The sequence below is a fragment of the Lepidochelys kempii genome, chromosome 1 (assembly GCF_965140265.1).
Source record: "Lepidochelys kempii isolate rLepKem1 chromosome 1, rLepKem1.hap2, whole genome shotgun sequence".
Classification (NCBI taxonomy): Eukaryota; Metazoa; Chordata; order Testudines; family Cheloniidae; genus Lepidochelys; species Lepidochelys kempii.
In genome coordinates, this window is record NC_133256.1 from 166,265,221 (window position 1) to 166,285,424 (window position 20,204).

General features: G+C 40.3%; 2 protein-coding genes across 5 annotated transcripts in view; one reads left to right on the top strand and one right to left on the bottom strand.

The window, feature by feature from the left end:
- The window catches only part of USP16 (ubiquitin specific peptidase 16), a 23,830-nt gene extending 12,097 nt beyond the window's left edge, over positions 1-11,733 (bottom strand). The window contains exons 1-6 of one of the 3 annotated variants that reach the window (XM_073362901.1): positions 11,040-11,733; positions 9,008-9,109; positions 5,667-5,845; positions 4,914-5,017; positions 2,712-2,815; positions 256-443 (exon numbers count right to left, since the gene is read on the bottom strand). In XM_073362901.1, coding sequence (XP_073219002.1) covers positions 256-443; positions 2,712-2,815; positions 4,914-5,017; positions 5,667-5,845; positions 9,008-9,071 — 639 coding nt within the window. In that variant the 5' untranslated portion in view covers positions 9,072-9,109; positions 11,040-11,733. The other 2 variants (XM_073362891.1, XM_073362911.1) reach the window with 2 other exon arrangements.
- RWDD2B (RWD domain containing 2B) lies at positions 10,981-19,988 on the top strand. 2 transcript variants are annotated; one of them, XM_073362930.1, is made up of 5 exons: positions 10,981-11,180; positions 13,748-13,977; positions 14,067-14,134; positions 14,960-15,325; positions 15,953-19,988. In XM_073362930.1, exons 2-5 carry the CDS (start codon positions 13,762-13,764, stop codon positions 16,185-16,187), a joined length of 885 nt encoding a protein of 294 aa, XP_073219031.1. In that variant the 5' UTR covers positions 10,981-11,180; positions 13,748-13,761; the 3' UTR covers positions 16,188-19,988. The 2 variants fall into 2 exon arrangements, with proteins under 2 accessions (XP_073219031.1, XP_073219023.1); XM_073362922.1 differs by lacking the exon at positions 10,981-11,180 and adding an exon at positions 11,189-11,322.
- Positions 19,989-20,204: the final 216 nt, after the last annotated feature.

Here is a 20,204-nt window from a genome sequence, read left to right on the forward strand (position 1 = left end):
CCTATGTGATCTTGCTTTCATTAACCATCATCCTCTGTTTCCCCTCCCCAAACCCTTCATTTTTTCTCCTCTACAACTGACTTGTTCTGTTTGGTCTCCAATTAGACTGCAAGTTCTTTCGGGAAGGGATCATGTCTGCATGCCTGTACAGCATCTACTACATTAGGCCCTGACCTATTTTAGGTCCTTTTGGGGCTACTACAATACAACATTAAAAATCTGAATCTGAAGTGGTTGTAACAATATTTAGTGTACCTGCATAACAGCATTAAAGAAACATGTATTCCCCAAGTTACTAAGTCCTTTCACAGTCACTGCTGCACTGATATTTGAAGAATTGTCTTCTTTGATCACGCCCTCGTTGTTTTCCTTCTCCTGCTCATTTTGGTTTTCTTTTTCTACTTTTTTATTTTCAAATTCTTTGTTTTCTTGATCTTTTGACACTGAAATACAAAAAAGAAAAATGTTAGATACTTGGGGTGAGTTGGAAACATTCAAATATTTTGTGGACCTGGAAAAATGCTCCACCTTTAAAGACAGCAGTAGAAAACTACAAGGGTTAAATTTTAAACCCATGCCATTCAAGAATCACATTTCAAATATTACATTTCAATGCTGTGCAAGAAGTGACTTCAAAACCTAACATAATTTAACAAGACTAACTGTGGTGTTTAATATAATCATCTGTTGAATACTGTCATTTAACAGACATGCACCTTGAAATTTAATGTGTTCTTGGAAATTCCATATCTGTGGAGTCAAAAGTCATTCTACCGTAGCATTTTCTACAGTACCCACCACTACAGCATCTGAGATCATGCTGCACAAATGTTAGCCTTGTTTCTTAGCAATAATTTTTATACATCAATAATCACCATTAAGGATGTCTGTCCCAGAAGTCAGTGGAGCTACCTGTCTGTTCCTCACCTATTGGAAAGGTTATTTGTCTCATCTGTCTGCCCAGCAAAGTGAAGAGAGGTGGAATTTAAATCTTAACTAGTGTGGACTAGGGCTACAAATGTAATTTGAAACAAAGCAACTACATTAATAGGAACACTTCAGTTATGGTTTTAGCCACATAGTTCACAGGACAGATAAAATATGGCCCAGGCAACATACTTCATTTCTGATCTGTAGGAACCACTTTTAGAGGTGAAAGTGGAGTTCAGCGAATCTCACTGAATCCTCAGTTTTTCTGCTAAAACTGCCACTTGTGACGATAACTTGTCTGCTAAGAAATGGATTAGCATTACTAATTCAGAGAAAGTTGTATTCAGTCATACTCACCTAGAAAAAATGGTTATTTACCTTATAGTACTTGGTTCTTAGAGATGCTGTCATCCCATTTTAGATGTGCATGCTCCTTGCATGAAATTAGAATAGCAATGTCTTTGTGCCTCCCCATCCCCCAGCCATGGACATAAAGGGCAGAGCAGCCACAACCATCTCTCAGTTCCCCCGCTAATTCAAAATCTCAGGTAAAGAGGACTCTGAACAAATATGAATAGAAGGATGACATCTAGAAGAACCAGTTACTATAAGGCAATTAATGGCTTTTTCTTCTTTGAGTAGGACTCTTTGCGGATTCCACTCTAGGTGGCCAATAAGCAGTGCCCCATTCTGGAGTCCTAATTGCCAATAACTAAACAGTGGCCTTCCAAATTTGGTGTCTGATCTCGTGGCCAGGTCAAAGGTATAGTATTTAATACAGCAGTGAGATTACTCGGCGTAGCTTCCTTGCAGACTTCAGTGGGGATCCATGTAAAGCATGCAGAGGAGGTAGCCTGTGCTCTAGTAGAATGAGCTTTGATATTTGGTGGAAGGGGTGTAGCAGCATGTGATAGATTACCTAGTGCATATCAACCTATTGAGATACTGGCTGGGAAGAAATGGCTTGCCCCTTAGAAGTGCTGCTTATGGCAACAAAGACAGGGAGACTGTCCAAAGGGCTTTGGCCTATCAAGATAATATAGCAAGAACCTAGAACATCCAAGGTGTAAAGATTCTTATCCCCTGAAGGAGAATGGGGTTTTGGAAAGAAAACAGGGACATTAATAGATTTCCACTTAAAATGGAAATCTGATAACTTTGGGAGTAAACTTGGGATGAGATCTCAACATCACCTTCTCTCTGTAGAATACTGCATAAGGAGGGTCAGCTTTGAATCTGTCTATTTAGATTAAGGTAGTGGTGCAAAGTGCTGAGAAGTTAAGTTTTAAAAAATAATAAAACTAAATATAAAAAAGAGGGAGAATTTGCTGGGAAATTGCTCTACCTAGAGAAAAATTGCAAGGAGGGGAAAATTCCACTAAGGGACAGGGTGCAGACATTCCTTGCTGCTATGGGAAATAAAAGAGAACTGAGATATAGTTGCAGCCACCTTGCCCTTTATGGCCTCAGAGAGGTCCCCCATGGGGACATGCACAACACAGGCACGGATGCTACTTTTCACAATCTCATCTCATATGCATCTTGTGCCCCTAGAGTGGAATCTACATAACACATACTCTAAGAACAAGATTCTGATTCCATAAAGAATTTTTTCTGTTCCCATATTTTCCTTTTGAAAAGGTTTAGAAACATTAGGTGAAATCATGACCCCATTTCCTAACATCTAAACCCCACAATTAATATTGTATTGTCTTGATTTACAGCCATGTCTGCTGGACTCAAGGCGCTTTCAGTGTACTATATAGCTTACACATACTTACCTGTACTTGGTGTGTCAACACAAGCTTGTTTTCTAACACAATCCACGAATTGGCCCAATCGATTTGAACTATTATATGGGACTTCATTATCACACAAGTAGCACCTTTCTCCCAAAAAGAAGCCAAAGGAGTGCAATAAAAAAAAATAAATTATATTTATATGACATCAAATCACAACATCTAGGTCATTTCTGAACTACTCCATTATACACATCTGTAAATGCTATAATTTTATAACAATTTTTTATACCAATTTACCTTCATTAAAGAAAAAGAGTGCAGGGATATGGGAGGTGGGGATCATATAAACCCTAACTGGGGGAGGGATAACTCAGTGGTTTGAGCATTGGCCTGCTAAATTGTGAGTTCAATCCTTGAGGGGGCCATTTAGGGATCTGGGGCAAAAACTGGGGATTGGTCCTGCTTTGAGCAGGGGGTTGGACTAGATGACCTCCTGAGGTCCCTTCCAACACTGATATTCTATGATTCTATGTTGACTTTAGGCCATCCTGCAGTCCTTACTCATGCAAAACTCAAATTCAGTGGGAGTTCTGCCTGAATAAAGAAAATAAAGGATCAGGCCCCAAAGGAAATGATTACAAATATTAGTGGATACAAGTATAAAAGTTGAAGTTTATTCTATCCAAACATTTATTTTGTTATATTTAGTCTGAATAAGACATGAACAAGTGTATTCTGCTTATCCCGTTAATGTTTAGTTTTATTTGCCTTTTTTTATTGCTGATACAGTTGTGTGTTTATTTCTATGAGAACAAAAACCAAATAAGTATACCACTAGATCACTGCACTGTGTTTCATGTAATTTTGCTGAGAATAGCCACACTGTTAGATGGAAATATTCTATTTATCCACAGAGCAGATACAGCATTGGGAGAACAATGCAACCTTCCCCATACTGTCCTGTCAATCTACCTCAACTCTGACTTTGAGGAACCACCTGTCCTGTTACATGGTATAGACTTGCACTAACATATGTAACCAAACAGACCTGCTTTGACATACTGAAACATCATATAAATGAGGATATATAAAGTACACTTATTTTTAAAGTGTTAGGCACAAATGCATTTAGCAGATTTCAGGATTACAAGGAAGTATGGATTGACTCCCGTTTTTGGGAGCAGAGGACGTTTATAATGAAGCTTTTTTTTCTAACCCACTAGGATCCTCAATACAAAGCACGGAAAGAACATCTATATATAACCAATCTTTCATCTAACCTACTTAGGAATCTATTTTTTTGTCAACTGTTTTGGAAACTTGGTAAATTTTTAAAAAGGCTCACAATCACCATTTTAATGGGCAACACATGACAAAAACTTAAACAGGTACCATCCTCTTCACTGTCTCTATATCAGCTAAAAAGTTTTGAATGGAGGAGAGCGATTGCAAAGTTCTTTTTATACTGTACAAGAGATTAATCTAAGATTTTAGCATCTCCTTTGTATATTAATCACACCAAGAGATTTGAAGAACTATGTTTGGCTTTTAGTTTTAAACATCCACTTTCCAGTGAAATACTGTATCACACCAATCAGTTTTAAATTCTTCATGAAGTCAGTTGTTTTTACACCAGAAAGCCTGATGTAATAATTCTTTTTTTTATAAACTAGGTGCAATATTTGTGTCACACAATTTAGAATATCTTTTAAAAGAAGGAAATTTACACACTAAATATTTCACTTAAGAGTTAGTCATTGTATAAATCACCACAGCAACTTTATCTAAAAAGCACAATTACAGTATGACCACTAAAACCTTAATTTCTAACAAGACTGAAAGATTTAACATTTATCACTAATTATGTTACGTAGCCTAAGATATATGTATATTAGTAATGTTCAGACTGAAAGAGTGCATTTCTTGAGTGACAGCATTAAGGTTGATGTGGGATGTTAACATGAACCTGTTCACATTTCAATATTATTATTAAGTGAATGTATTAAATGTTAACAATATTAACTAACTGGTCAGGGTCAGTCTTACGGTAACACTGTAGTAAAAGATTTTATTAATTATTTCAGCAACCATAACTCTAAGTAAAAAGTTTTTTTGTATGGAAATATCCTGAAAGTTTCAGTGTATTATTTTGAGAAGTCTACAAACAAAACACAAATAAATCACACCCCAGTTTTTATTTTCTTCCAGTTATGACTTATAACTGTTGCCTGACAAACTCACCACACACTCCAGTTGTCCAAACTGAGAACCAAACAATGGGGTTCTGATCTTGGTGTTGTATAATGCTTTAAAGCATGTTGCTCTTGAGAATTTCTGCCACAGCCCTATAACATTGATAACCAGAAGTGTCACAAAACCCAATGGACTATCAAGTGGAAAAAAAAAAAAAAATTCAGACTATAAACAAATTTTTAATAAATAGCTAACAATTAGCTAAGCAAATAAAATAATTAGTATGAATACGTCCTTAAGTTTATGTCTACAGACAAAAGGTACTAGTTGAATAAAGGATAATTATCAAATAGTAAGGGATTTGGACACATAATTTCCTTAGGTGCTTTTGAAAATCCCAACTTTAAGTCCTAAAAAATGAAAAAAACTATTAGGCGTACATGATTCTAAATGAAGTAACCCATATTACTACTACATATAAGCTCCTGCAATAGAAATATTAATAGAAATATTAAATATTATTACAAGCAAAATAGTCTGTATTTTCAAGAAGTGGAAGTCATCATGATGGAGTCTGGTCCGTAAGTCTGCTAAATGCCTTTGTGCCAAGCTTCTAGATACTTTTAGTAGCAATTCAGAGCAGACACTTTTTGCCAGATTGAACTATATTAAATCATTTGTGTAGCACCACATCTGGCTACAAGTTTAACAGTAAATGAAAATTTAGAGGGTTAATTGGACGCTCTCTTTCTTAACTGCATTATGCAACATTGAAGGGTATTTAAAAAAAAAGAGAAATACCCTATGGCCACATTTTAGACATAACCATATTGAAGGGCTTTCATCAGCTTCCTCTTCAGATTTATCTTGTCTCTTATTGTCCGTCTTGCAGTCCTGACAAATGTTCCACTCCACATTCAGCAATGCCTTTTTCAAATGGCCTTGTTCCAATCCCTTGCGAATGTGCTTGCAAGCAGGTTCTATGAAACAGAAAGTACAGAGATAAAATGAGGAACAGTCACATTTTTGCCAAGTAGTCAGTATGGACACAGACTTCTAGATGTCATAAAAAAGGTGACAGGCCCACGAGCTCAAGTGGCCTTTTCATAGTTAAGAAGACAATGGCAGGTTAGGGGAAGTAACTGGAAGCTGTGGCAAAGATTTGACAAAGAGTGCATGTCCATCCTTCATTACAAGAGTTCGCAATCTGGAGATATTGTTGGACTGTCAGCTCTTGCTCAAATATGACCAAATAGCATTACTGAATAAGACTGTCAAACTTCTTCTGGATACAGACCTAGCCACCATAATCTATGCCTTTGTCATTTCAAGACTAGATAACTGAATTGTGCTCTGTCACAATTCAAGGCAGCTGCATCTGTATTTCCCCTCAGTGGTTCAACAAAGGTACCCACTCTCAGGCTTCCCGCTCCCCTGGCCATCACCTCTCTTGGGTGGAGACATGTGTCTCTCTGCCTCCTGACCAAGATATTTCCAGGCTGCACAGTTTCCTGATTATACTGTGAATTCACCAGCAAAGTCAGGCTGCCTAAGCAGACCTGCTTAGCTTCTCTTCTCAGAGACGATACAGAGTGTAATTGCTACAATTATAATTTTCCACACAACTCTTTCTACGCAAGCTTATTTGTTCTTTGGGTGAAAGCATTACAGAGAAAGCATATTAAAACAATAAAAGAATGTGCATGCATGCTAATAAACTTTCCAGAGATCATGACAACTAACATGTGATCTGGCAGAAGCAGTCCTTCAAACCCCCACAAAGGGATCACAAGTTCGTAACAGCCCCAGTTCAAAACTAGCACCCAGTCTCATGGGCTCTCAATAGTCCAAGTCCTTCCAATCCTACCCTAAGGGTTGGGGCCTTCCAGGGACCAGGGGTCCTGTCTGTTTGCTGCATCAGGAAGAAAGCACTGAGCCAGTTTAAAACCAGGCTATTTACCCAAAAATCCTTTCTTTGTCTGTTGGTCCCTGGAAAATCCAGTTTGAGCTAATATATGCGCGCCTCTCCAGGGGGGTTGTGTCAAAGGGCTAATAACTGGAGGAATTACATTAGCACATATGAAGTTGCACTCAATCTCACAATGACAAAATTTGATTTTTAATACAATGGATCCTAAAGTCAGTAAATTCAATTAAGTAAGAGTTGTGCAGGATATTATTATTTTTGCCACATTATCTACGTAGAGTTACATCTTAAATCCACCCAGAAACTGAAGCCGATGCAGAATGTTAGCCACTATGGACTGGTCTACACTGGAAATTTACATTGGCACAGCTATGTTTCTCAGGGGAGTGAAGAAAAATCCACACAGTTGAGAGACAGCTATGCCAACCTAATCTCCAGTGTAGACAGCACTTGGTCGACAGAAGAATTCTTCCTTTGACCTAGGTACTGCCTCTTGGGGAGGTAGATTACTTACAGCAGTGGAAGAACCGATCCTGTTGCTGTAGTGAGTATGACTGCTGCAGTGTTTTAAGTGTAGATGTAACCTTAGAGGCTTCTCTCAGCAGAAGCATAAGGCAACAGGATCTTCACTGTTTGTCCGTTAGATTCCAAATGAAGTATAAGGTATTGGTTTTGATCTATAAATTCGTAACGACTTGACAGACTGCCTATGCCATATTGCCAGAGCTACAGTCAGTGGCATGAGATGATGGGTCTTTCAGTTTAAAAGAGGGAGTTGCCTGCAGTTTATTCTTCATGAGGGGCCACTTTCCATGTTTGCCTGAAATAACTTGCATCTCTTGGCTTTTTGGGCACAGTCTGAAGTCCATCTATTTACCCAGGCTTTAATAGGAAGAATCGATATTGTCATAGAACCATAGAAATGCAGCACTGGAGGGGAACAAAAGAGGTCATCTAATCCAGAGGTAGTCAATTATTTTTTGTCAAGGTCCAAATTTCTTGGTCCAGGTATAATCAAACAACAGTAATTATAATAAGTAAATAAAAAGATTTTGGGGTCAGTTCAAAAGCATCTAGCAACCCAGATTTGGCCTGCGATCCAACTGACTACCCCGATCTACTTCATCCCACCACAGTGATGCAGGATTTAATATACTTAAGTGCTGTATACGTATATGCTGAGTGCTAGTATTTGCTAGTGAGAGGGATATTGTTTGAGTTTGATTTTGATTTTTTTATTTCTAGACTTGGTTATTTCTAGGCTTTGAGTGAAGAGAAGCTGTTGGTTTTGCCTTTTACATGTCAAGAGGTTTAATTTATGTACAAAGAGGTTACAATTCACTGTTTATGCATAACCTGTGAGTCAGTAAACTGAAGCAATGCATTTTAAGATTTTCCTAAGAGCCAAATAGAAACAGGTTTGGAGGCTGGTGGAAGAGTATACAAAAAGAAAAGCTACAGCTTGGAGAAAACAGACCTTTGAAGCAGGGCTGGGATCCTGTAATGAAGCTGAAAGGAAGGATTATGCTCATTTTGTTCAGAACTTCATTTTACTCTGAAAGAGGGGCAGACTTTTGACCAAAGGTCAAAAAGTGTTATGGTAGCCTGTAAGTTCATGGAAGACAGATGGCAGTGAGGAAACTGAGGCAGCATTGACCTTCAAAGCCAGATGGAGTAAGATGCTGCTATTACAAGGAATAATAATTTTTCTGAAACGCATTTATAATTGTCATACGTGTTTATAATTGTGCATTTTAATTCATACCCTTTTCCTGTTAACATACCGATCCACCCAGAAAAGAAAAAAAAAAAGGAAAAAGAATGTGTACTTGCCATTACACATACAGGGCCTGGCTCTGCAGGCCTTTTATACCATGAATGTCTCATGGGATTCCGGGGCATTTCCATGTGAATTGAAATGACTACTGAGAAGAGGTTTTCAGGATTGGACCTATATGACAGTAAATATTGAATCTTTGATATTTTGTAGATTTCCTACCAAGTTTGAGAAGCAATACTGAGGCTTTCTGAAGGACTAAGTTTCAGCTGGATAAACTCATTCTTTACAATTAAACATTCAAAGTAGTAAAAGTGACTACTGTAAATGCCTTCTGATTATTAATGGGTTTTCAATGCTCCTCACTTTGAAGACAATGAAACATTTCTTCCACAGTACTTCAGACTTCTCTGAAAAATTTTTTGTTATGAAACATACCCAAAATATCCTGAGACTCATCATCAGCCTGTGTATTTTTTCCCTTTGTTCGCCTCTTTCCCATATTACTGCTTTGTAGTTTTCCTTACACAGAACAATCACCTAATGGGGGGAAAAAAACCAAAACATTAAATTCAAAACTAGATTTTGATTCTGCTTGTAGGAGGTTATACAAAAGGTAGCAGCAATCTAACAAATTAACTAGTTTTAAATTAACTGAATTTCAAGGGCACATGAATTCATAATATTTCTGTACATTACAGCTAATGCACATTTTGACCCCACTTCTGCAACCTGATCTGACCCTGAGATGTATGGGACTCCACAAGGGCACAGAGGTCTTCAATTCGTAAGAGTGGGGTCTCAAATGTCAGCAAAATTCCCCTACACCTTTTATGGCTCACCTTAATGTTTTAGGCCACAAAAGTTTTAGGAGGCAACTGTCATATTAGCAGCTTTATCACATTTAAATACTGAAGTTACTTATTTAATGAACTCTCTACTTTTGATTTATTGGAAATGCCTTCTTTTTTTTAAATGACTTGCTCAGCAACATTAAATAAATTGTTATTCTAACAGCATTTGACAATATACTGGAGATTCAGATTTCTTCTGGCATCAATGTCTCTTCAATTCTGGGAGATTTCAGTTTTTGTATTCATACAACTATCTAGTAAATAATGCAATTTGGAACAACTGTTTGAGTATACCCTTAGAAAAGGACCTAGAGAGGCATCAGTCTCTAACTTCATGACAGAGCCTTAAGCAAACTCTGCATTTATGCTTGTCTTAAATAACAACAACAAAAATCAGGTACTGTATGTATGGTTGGACGTATATAAACAGAAAAAGGACAAGAGTAGCTGAATTCAGAGGGGATCCCCCAAAGAAAGGTCAGATATCCGACCTTTGACACAAAAACGAATTCCCACCACATTCTTAAAAGGACAAGTTTACCCAGGAGGTAACGAATGTAAAGATATACTACATTCATGTATGTGAAATATAAAGTAGCACTTTAGAGGGTGTGGCAAATTTAACACACTGAAAGTTCAGACTAAATAAATTATAGATCTGGAAAAGGAATTAGTTGCACACTCAAAAATAAAGTTGCAATTGTCAACCTTTAGCTAAACCAAAGTACTGCATTTCTACCCTACGCAGACTTGGGTACCAGCAAGTGGCAGATGTCCAGCGTCAGTGGTGCCCACCGTACCAGGTATGCAACCTCTCTATCTCGAGCCACTTCTCCCACCACCACCGCCATGCCGCCACAGGAGATGTAGCCCCTTGGGCTACACCCCCCCTCCCCCCTCCCCCCTCCATGCAGAGTGAGCGTCACACAGCACAACACGTGTTATTTGGTCCACATCTGCCCAGGGACCCTGAGCCTCCCCCAGGCGCGCTCTCAGCACAAGGAGACCTCGCTGCCATAGGTGCTGGAGCTGCTGCACCCCCTGGCTTGACGTGGTTTCCCTCATATACAGGGTTCACAGTTTGGTTCAATGGCCCTCAGCACCCCCACTATTCAAATTGTTCCAGCGCCCCCTGCCATTCCAGCTCCCAGCCCCAAGGGCCCCGGGATAAGGCTGCTGCAGCTGCCCCCCTTCCCCGCCCCGCCCCAGGGAGCGGGCGCACAGGGCTACTTACCCGCCCACGTGGAGCGACGAGCACCGAGTCTTCCAGCTGCTGCCCCCAGCGAGGCAGCCACGGCAGCCGGCCCCTCCTCTCACACTAACCCAAGCCTGGAGTGCCGCGCACCCTAGCTCGCCCGGCAACTGGGGGGCAGCCCGCTGGCTCCGATTGGCTAGTCAGCCTCTCCTGAGCCCGCCTCCGACACGTTACGGACGGGCACCAGAACCAGTGGGAAAGCCCCACAGCCCCGTCCCAGCCGCGCAAGAGCTGGGCCGGGAGCGGACACGAGGCGCCTCAGGCTAGGAGAGTAAGTGACTCGGAGACAGGTGGGGGGGAATAAGGGAGGGTAAATAACGTGGTGGAATCCAGGGAAACTCGCTGAGCCTAAGCCCCTCACCTGCCAGTGTCGTGAAGCGCGATGTTTTACGGCACCTATTTCCGGCTCGGCGTAGTTTTACGGCTTCCGCCCTCTTCCAGCAGCTGAGCTGTGAGCGTGACTTGGCCCAGGACGAGAGGCAACGGCTCTTTATCACTTCCGGTGCGTTGCATAGTGGGAAACTGGAGGGGAGTTGAGGTCGGTCGGTCGGTCGGCGAGAGACCGCGAATCAGGAAGGGCAAGAGTCGCAGCGCAGGCGCGATGGCGCAGTGGCTGTGTTCCCTCCCAGCCCACGGCCGGGGCGGTAAGTTGCGGGCCCGTGCTGGGCAGGGAGCGGCTGCGTGGGGCGCTGTAGCGCTGCGAGCTGCCCAAGCGGGGCCGGGCCGGGCCGGGCCGATCCCGGGCCCAGCGTGGTGATTTAAAGCTCAGATTTTCAAATCATTCAGGGGAACCGTTTCTGCCCCTGTGTCGTCCCCCGTCCCCCCCCCCCGCCGGCCAAAGCGCCTGCGCCCAGGCCCCCGCAGCGGTGCGGGGAGGTAACGCCTCTCCCTGGGCCCGCGGCTGCGGTCGGTGGGAGCTGAGCTTACACCGGCCCCTTCTTCCGGTCTGGGGCAGGGGCGCCCGGCAGCCCCTGGCCGCTCCACGCGCGGTGGGACCGGCGGCTCAGCAAGCGGAGTTGTGAGAGCGTCTTGCTAAAGCGAAGGGACCATTCGCGGGAGCGTGGCCCATTGGCACCTGCAAGACGCTCCGACGACTTATGCTCAGCAATCGGTTCCCCCTTGTGTGAGGCTGGGCGTATCCGATGAAAGGAGCTGTAGCTCACCAACGCTTATGCTCAAATAAATTGGTTAGTCTCTAAGGTGCCACAAGTCCTCCTTTTCTTTTTGCGGATACAGACTAACACGGCCGCGACTCTGAAACCTTTACCAGACCTGAAGCAGAGCTCTGTGTCGCTCAGAAAGCTTGTTTCTTTCACCAACAGACGTTTGGGCCGATAAAAGATATGATCTTGCCCACCTTGTCTCTTTAATAGCCGGGGACTGACACAGCTAACACTGCTGATTCAACACTTGTTTACTCAGGCTCAGGCCCTACAAAAATCTTATGGACATGCTTAACTTTACACACTGTTGGTAGTGCCCCTGAAGTCAACAGGACTACTCAAGAGTGCACAAAGTTAAGCCTTTGCGTGTGTATTTGCAGGACAGAGGCCTAAAAAGTTATTAGTACCATACTCAAACCTTGATCTTTGTGCAAATCTCTATTATTAGTGGGAAATTTGCTGTGGATTTAGCATAGACTAGCTCTACTTTTTAGACTTTGTGTGTTTTGAAATTAAAAAATGTAATTTGTTCCTCTTTCTAGAATGGGTCCTCCCCTAAGGATAGGAGTGCTTATTGTAACAACTGTCAGTGCTGGAAACCCCACTGTGGGGTCTGAAGGGCCAGAGAGATTCTTTTGGCTCATGTATCATCACTTGTAAAAATTTCTCTAATTAGAATTTAGTTAACCATTTGGTTGAGATGTAAGGCTTAGTAAAATTCATCACAGTTTCCCACGTCTATATTGGCTCTGCAGGCTAATATTAGCAAAATGTAGAAGAGTTTGTCACTACAGTAAATATGTCTTTGAATGCACAGTGAGCAGTTCCAATGAGCAAGAATGTACCATTTCTACCATCACTTTTCTGACCATAATTGCACTTTGATGCTTAAATTGGCACTATATGCCTAGTTTCTCCACATGTTGTTGGAAGGACAGACCTGTAAGCATAGCCTTGTTGCCGGCACCCAGTGCCAAGAGGCTGAACAACAGCTTGGGTGGTTCGTTACCCGGTGTGCTACACCCAATAATCACAACGGGGTGGAGAAGCAGAAAAGTTTATTTGAAGCTTCAAAAAGGTACAGGGAGATTTGAATCTCAAATCCTGTACACAGAGCAGGAAATTACACAGGCTTTTATACATCCTTTTTCCCAGCATACTTATCCAATAGCAAGCTGCCCCAAGTATCCATATACCAGCCAATCCAGTTCCCAGCTGTTCCCTGGTTCTCTGTATCATTTGTTAAACTATACATAAAGCTGCTTTATTCAGCATTGTTCTTCCATATCTGCCCTGTTTGGCCTTGCTTAGTTTCAGGCAGTCTGACTCTGCAACAGATTGTTGCAGATTCTCAGTATAACTGCTGTGTGTGCCTCCAGGCGGGGGGGCCAAGGACACTTGGGCCTAGTACGCAGAGCTGCTGCGAGTGCCTCCAGGCAGGAGGGGGGGCCAAGGACACCTGGGCCTAGTGCGAGGGGGCTTCATCGACACTCGTGGTCTTCCATCCCCTCGAGTTACCTAGTGGCCATGCCCCAGTGTCCCCAACAGCCTTATCCAGCACTGCAAATACCAAAACAACACAAATGATGGAATTCAAAACATATCACACTGTGTAATCTAAAAACATTTGAGTTTGAAACACAGGGTGAAATCCTGGCCCTATTGAAATCAATGGGATGTCGTGAGTGTTCCCATTGATTTAAATAGGGCCAAGATTTCAGCCATCATTTCTATATTGGCCCCATCCTGCAAACCCTTAGCTGACCAGCTCTTATGAGCAATCCCATTGATTTTGGTGGAATTATATGAATTAATATTACGTAAGAGTTGCACGATTGGGCCTTACACTTGTGCTTACATCTATTAGAATTGTGTCTTTTCATTTTTTCCTAATTTCTTTATTTAGGAAACAGCTAAAACATGGCCAAAATGACTAACTTGGAAGAAGCTGAAGTACAACTTTCTGAGTTAGACCTACTTTCTAGTATGTTTCCTGATGAAGATGAGTTTGTTGTGACTGACCAGCTGGCTGTAGCAGAACTAAAACAGTATATTGATAATAAGACTTCAGAGATCCCATCTTCAAAAGTTCAGTTTACACTGAATGTAAAGCAAGAGGTTGCTGATGCCACTATGGTAATGTAGCCATATTTTTGAAAGAAAAGAAAAAAAAAAGACATTTCAGATCAGATTTTAATGCTTTTTTTTTTTTTTTTTCTTTTTAGGTAATGCTTTCTTTATTCTGTGCTTTACCGTTTAACTACCCAGCTGTTCTACCAGAAATTACTGTCAGGTACTGTCAGAAATTACTAGACAGGGAACTAAAAGCTAAAATTCACTAGATCAGTACAAACATAATAGCAAGAGACAGCCCCAAAGAGCACACAGTCTAAATAAACAAAACAGACAAAGGGTGGAAAGGGAAACAGAGGTGCAAAGTGGTGAAGTGGCTTGCTCAGGGTCATGCAGCAGGTGAGTGACAGAGCTGAGAATAGAACATAGGAGTGCTAGCTCCCAGTACAGTGAAATTAGTGTGGCTCCATGTGGACACAGTGGTGGTCTTCCTGTGTGGATCATTTTACAGGACCATTGCCCAAGTAAGGAACATAGGCTCAGAGTCCCAAAGATATTTCAGTGGAAGTTAGGTGCCTAATTACCTTTGAGGATCTGGGCCATAGTCCATCGTGACAATGCTTCCAGTCGGTTCTAACCTAAGAAGTGAAAGGTTGTTTAATAAATCTCATCCTTCTGTGTGGCAGAATATTGTTACTCACTGACCTGCATTATTTCTCTTTTAGTATTTTTGTTTGTTTCTGTTACATTGTATATCTCAGAACACTACTGCAGTGACCATCATAAATTCTCATCTGGGCTTTCCCTGTTTGAAATTTACAGATCTATAGTGCTATATATTAAATCTGCAGTTAGTCCTTAAAGACTAAAATGGGATTTTCTTAGGAAATATTAACTTAAATGTTTTAGCCAAACAAAATGCTTTTGTAGAGCAATATTATACACCAATTCTAAACTAACAACATAATAGAGTTTTTAGAAATTTTGATTTTCCTACCTTTTGAAAAAGATATGCTAACAAAACGTGTTAATATTTTTTCCTTAGGTCACCATCATTAAGCCGATCACAGCAGATTAATCTGAACACAGATCTAAAAACATACTTGAAGAGAAACTGCAGTGGTGAGGTCTGTATATTAAATGCAAGAGAATGGGTTAAAGATCATGCAGCTGCTTATGTCGATAAGGAGCTTTCATCTTCCTCAGAGACGACATTAAGGACTATGCAGTCAGAAGATGTCATTTTCACTAGATTATGGATCTATAGTCATCACATCTACAACAAGCATAAAAGAAAGAATATTGTTGATTGGTCTAAGGAGCTCGCTCTGTCGGGGTTTAGCATGCCTGGGAAACCAGGTGTTGTTTGTGTAGAAGGCCCACAGAGTGCTTGTGAAGAATTCTGGTCAAGGTTTGCTTTTTATGTACTATATTCTGTTTTTAAGTAACATTGGTAGTTAGAATATTGTGCTTGTTATGTTGTGGTTCTGTACATTTGGCAGAAGATGGGCAACTCATAGTACTGGTAAAATCAACATCTTGTCTATGAAAAGTAAATATTTTATCACAATACATTTACACCTCCCACCTTCTGCCACTTCTTATGGACATCAGGGCCATAAATTAGCCAGCAAGGGGTTCTCTTTGCCAATTTTTTATATTGCTTTTATTATTTGTATTCTTGTGTAGCATAGACCTGGTTCAGCTCTGCCCATTTAGTAATAAAGAAAAAGGGTAAGAAAATTTCTAGCACAGACAAGGTGGAAGTGTGCAGTTATATTTAAATCCCAACTTTATTGACTGCTCTGTGAGGTATAAGACTAAGTGCCTTTGATCATCTGGCAGATATGGGTGTAAAGAAACAATGCTCTGGTTCTAGGAATGTTTGCAGGTATGTTTGACTGATTGGCTAATGAACTGTAATGTGTATACCAGATATCTACACAATTGAAATTTGTCGATTTTCCTTCTTTCATAATACCTGCTTCAAAAAAACATGCTACATTTTATCGATGCATATTTCCCTCATTGTTTTCAGAATCAGAAGATTAACATGGCGGAGAATTTTAATTCGCCACAGAGAGGATATTTCTCTGGATGGGTCACATGCTGAGATGCAGAAACAAAGAAAATTCTCATCTTTTGAAGAAAAAGTATTTGATGCGCCTGGTATCAGAGGAAAGCATATGGATCTGGGGCAGCTGTATCATTTTTTAGATGAAAAGGGGTGTGCTGATGTTTTTCAGATGTACTTTGGAGTTGAAGGATGTTAGATCAGCAAGGATCCAATCTATGTACTTGAAAAATTATGTGACAGTCTTGGGTAAATTATTCTTTTCCCCTCTGAAATAGTTGATCAGGGAGAGAAATGGATACTTCTGCTTTATAAGATGAATTCAGTTTTCCATGAAAACGAATATTTTTAAATAATGCTCGTGAAAATGACTACATCAATGCTGTCAAGGTTCCTCCCCCACTCTGAACTCTAGGGTACAGATGTGGGGACCTGCATGAAAAACCTCCTAAGCTTATCTTTACCAGCTTAGGTCAAAACTTCCCCAAGGTACAAAATATTACACCCGTTATCCTTGGACTGGCTGCTACCACCACCAAACTAATACTGGTTACTGGGGAAGAGCTGTTTGGACGCGTCCTTCCCCCCAAAATACTTCCCAAAACCTTGCACCCCACTTCCTGGACAAGGTTTGGTAAAAAGCCTCACCAATTTGCCTAGGTGACTACAGACCCAGACCCTTGGATCTTAAGAACAATGAACAATCCTCCCAACACTTGCACCCCCCCTTTCCTGGGAAATGTTGGATAAAAAGCCTCACCAATTTGCATAGGTGACCACAGACCCAAACCCTTGGATCTGAGAACAATGAAAAAGCATTCAGTGTTTTACAAGACGACTTTTAATAAAAAATAGAAGTAAATAGAAATAAAGAAATCCCCCCTGTAAAATCAGGATGGGAGATATCTTACAGGGTAATTAGATTCAAAAACATAGAGAACCCCTCTAGGCAAAACCTTAAGTTACAAAAAAGATACATAGACAGAAATAGTTATTCTATTCAGCACAATTCTTTTCTCAGCCATTTAAAGAAATCATAATCTAACACATACCTAGCTAGATTACTTACTAAAAGTTCTAAGGCTCCATTCCTGGTCTATCCCCGGCCAAGAGGACTACAGACAGACACAGACCCTTTGTTTCTCTCCCTCCTCCCAGCTTTTGAAAGTATCTTGTCTCCTCATTGGTCATTTTGGTCAGGTGCCAGCAAGGTTACCTTTAGCTTCTTAACTCTTTACAGGTGAGAGGAGCTTTCCCCTGGCCAGGAGGGATTTCAAAGGGGTTTACCCTTCCCTTTATATTTATGACAAATGCTTTAACATATTTTAAAGGGAAAGATATATAATTATGCTAATTACAAAGACAACTTTTTGAGAGATGCTGTATACTATTTATAATCTGAATGATTAAAACTTCACTTTGGAGAAGTTGATTATATCTATGTAATATAGTAAAAAAAGATCCAAACATGGGTGTGTGATTTTCCAGTGATTACAGTTATTTTAAGCAGGCATCTCTGGAAAGAAATGTTGTCTTTTACATAATTGAACATTGTGTTTACAAACACTACCAGCAGATGTTTTGATTCCAAAACATTTTTTTAATATTTTCTGCTTATAATACTTTCAGTTGAACATGGTGCTTTATAAAGATAGGGGTAGATCCTCCAAAGCCTTACTCATACGTCAAGTAGTTTTATTGACGCCAGTGGGACTAGTCACATGAATAAGGACTTCTCACATAAGGAAAAAAAGATTTGCAATGTGGGGCCCACAGGTAAGACACACTGGTTGCTCTAACAAGTTTATAATTGATTAGTTGAATTCTATTATTATTTCTATTTTAGTAGTGTTTAAAAGCTTTGATCAGGATTGGTGCCCCATTGAGCTAGCCACATACAAACACATAACAAAAAGATGGTCCTTGCCCCCTGTCAAGGTTCCTTCCCCCACTCTGAACTCTAGGGTACAGATGTGGGGACCTGCATGAAAAACCTCTTAAGCTTATTTTTACCAGCTTAGGTTAAACTTTCCCAAGGTACAAATTATTTTACCTTATGGCTGCCACCACCAAGAGTCTAACAAATATAACAGGGAAAGAGTCCACTTGGAAACGTCTTTCCCTCCAAAATCCCCCCCAAACCCTACACCCCCTTTCCTGGCGAAGGCTTGATAAAAATCCTCACCAATTTGCGTAGGTGAACACAGACCCAAACACTTGGATCTTAAGAACAATGAAAATGCAATCAGGTTCTTAAAAGAAGAATTTTAATTAAAGAAAAAGTAAAAGAATCACCCCTGTAAAATCAGGATGGTAAATACCTTACAGGGTAATCAGATTCAAAACACAGAGAATCCCTTTAGGCAAAACATTAAGTTACAAAAAGACACAAAAACAGGAATATACATTCCTTTCAGCACAACTTATTTTATCAGCCATTTAAACAAAACAGAATCTAATGCATATCTAACTAGATTGCTTATTAACTCTTTACAGGAGATCTGACCTGCATTCCTGCTCTAGTCCCAGCAAAAGCAACACACAGACAGAGAGAACCCTTTGTTTCCGCCCCCCTCCAGCTTTGAAAGTATCTTGTTTCCTCATTGGTCATTTTGGTCAGGTGCCAGCGAGGTTATCTTAGCTTCTTAACCTTTTACAGGTGAAAGGGTTTTTCCTCTGGCCAGGAGGGATTTAAAGGTGTTTACCCTTCCCTTTATATTCATGTCACCCCCCCCCCCCCAAAAGTTTACAGTTTGCAAACCCTTTTTTATATAATTACTCCCACCGACTTAAATAGAAATCTTATGATTAAGAAGTACTCACATGAGAGAGAATTTGCAGGATCAGACTGTATAATTTTATGTCAGATTTCAATAAATTTATATACATGAATTCATAAGAAAAGATTGAACTCTTTATTATTTTCCTTAAAGCAAGTATTCTACATTGTAAAGGACTTTGAAAGTTGTGTACATTTAATAAGTAGCACACACTGAGTGTCATGGATGGTGGCGATTAATATATTAGCGGCTGAATTCAGTAATAATCTTGACATTCAAATCTCTTACGTAGGCAAAAAGTGGTGAGAGAGCTTTTGTGGTGCATATTTGATTTCAGCTCACAACACAATTCTGTTTCCTCTTTCAAACCCTGCTAAAGTGTTCGTCTTTAATTGTACTAGAATGGATTTACTTAAGATTAGTAAAGTTATCCAAAGTGTACTAGGGAATTACAGTATTTTCAAAAATATTAGTAGAAGCTATGATTTAAAAAGATATTTCAGTTTGGAACTGTGTTAATGTAATTATCACAAAGATACAGCAGCAATTACTAAAAATGTTCATTTCCCATTTATCTGACGGCTACAATCATTCTAATATAGATGTTTGTAACTATTTTTAAGGAACATCATATCAAGCTGTCTTGTTTTTGAAAAAAAGCATTCCAAGTACATCAAAATGTACATGTTTGTGCATACTCCTGTTTTAAGTACTTTCATGCATTTATCATCTGAAAGGCTAAGTCATGACTCTTTAGGAAGCTTTACTGTATGTACTTTCAGATTTCTCTCTGGTTGCCATTTAAATGAAAGTGTAATAATTGGGCCATTTAAGTAAATTGAATAACTTTCATTAATTTCAGTGGGTTTTGGATCAAGCCAAAATATGAAGGCTTAAAGGTATTGAAGGTCAAATAGTCGATTGTAAAGTATGCAGTTTAATGAAGTGTGAGGGATATGGGAGTCTGCTGTGTCTGTCCACACACAGCAGCATCATGGACAAGCTGCCATCTCTGGCTTAGTGGAAACCAGCCAGCATCCTGGACCTTGCATGCCAGCTGGGGAAGGTGCAATGTTGGTGAAGGAAATCCTAGATCTGTGAAAAGCAATATTACCAAATCTTGGGGCATGTGTTGTTTTTTCTTCAAGACCCGGCTCCTGGAATCAAGTGATTTCATGAGAATCTCAACTTTCTTTACAATAAATAAGAAAATATTTCTATCCCTGGTCCCATTATTAAGGACAAAAGCAAAAACGTGCACCCAGTGTACCCGAGGCATGAAATCCAGAGGGAACATAAAAACCTCACATTTATTATTCGTTTAAAAAAACTCATATGATTTTTAAGCCAGTTGATGATGATGATGGGGGGGCGTTGTTGTGGCCGGGAAAGCAGGGGGTGTCTCACGGGCTATGGGGGTGAGGGGGGGCGGTGCG

Bases quoted from the DNA above. Each gene is read 5' to 3' on its own strand.
- RWDD2B (XM_073362930.1), top strand. From the start codon at position 13,762: ATGGCCAAAATGACTAACTTGGAAGAAGCTGAAGTACAACTTTCTGAG. The intron at 14,135-14,959 runs GTACTGTCAGAA...TTTTTTCCTTAG, and splicing joins CTACCAGAAATTACTGTCAG to GTCACCATCATTAAGCCGAT. The intron at 15,326-15,952 runs GTTTGCTTTTTA...CATTGTTTTCAG, and splicing joins TGTGAAGAATTCTGGTCAAG to AATCAGAAGATTAACATGGC.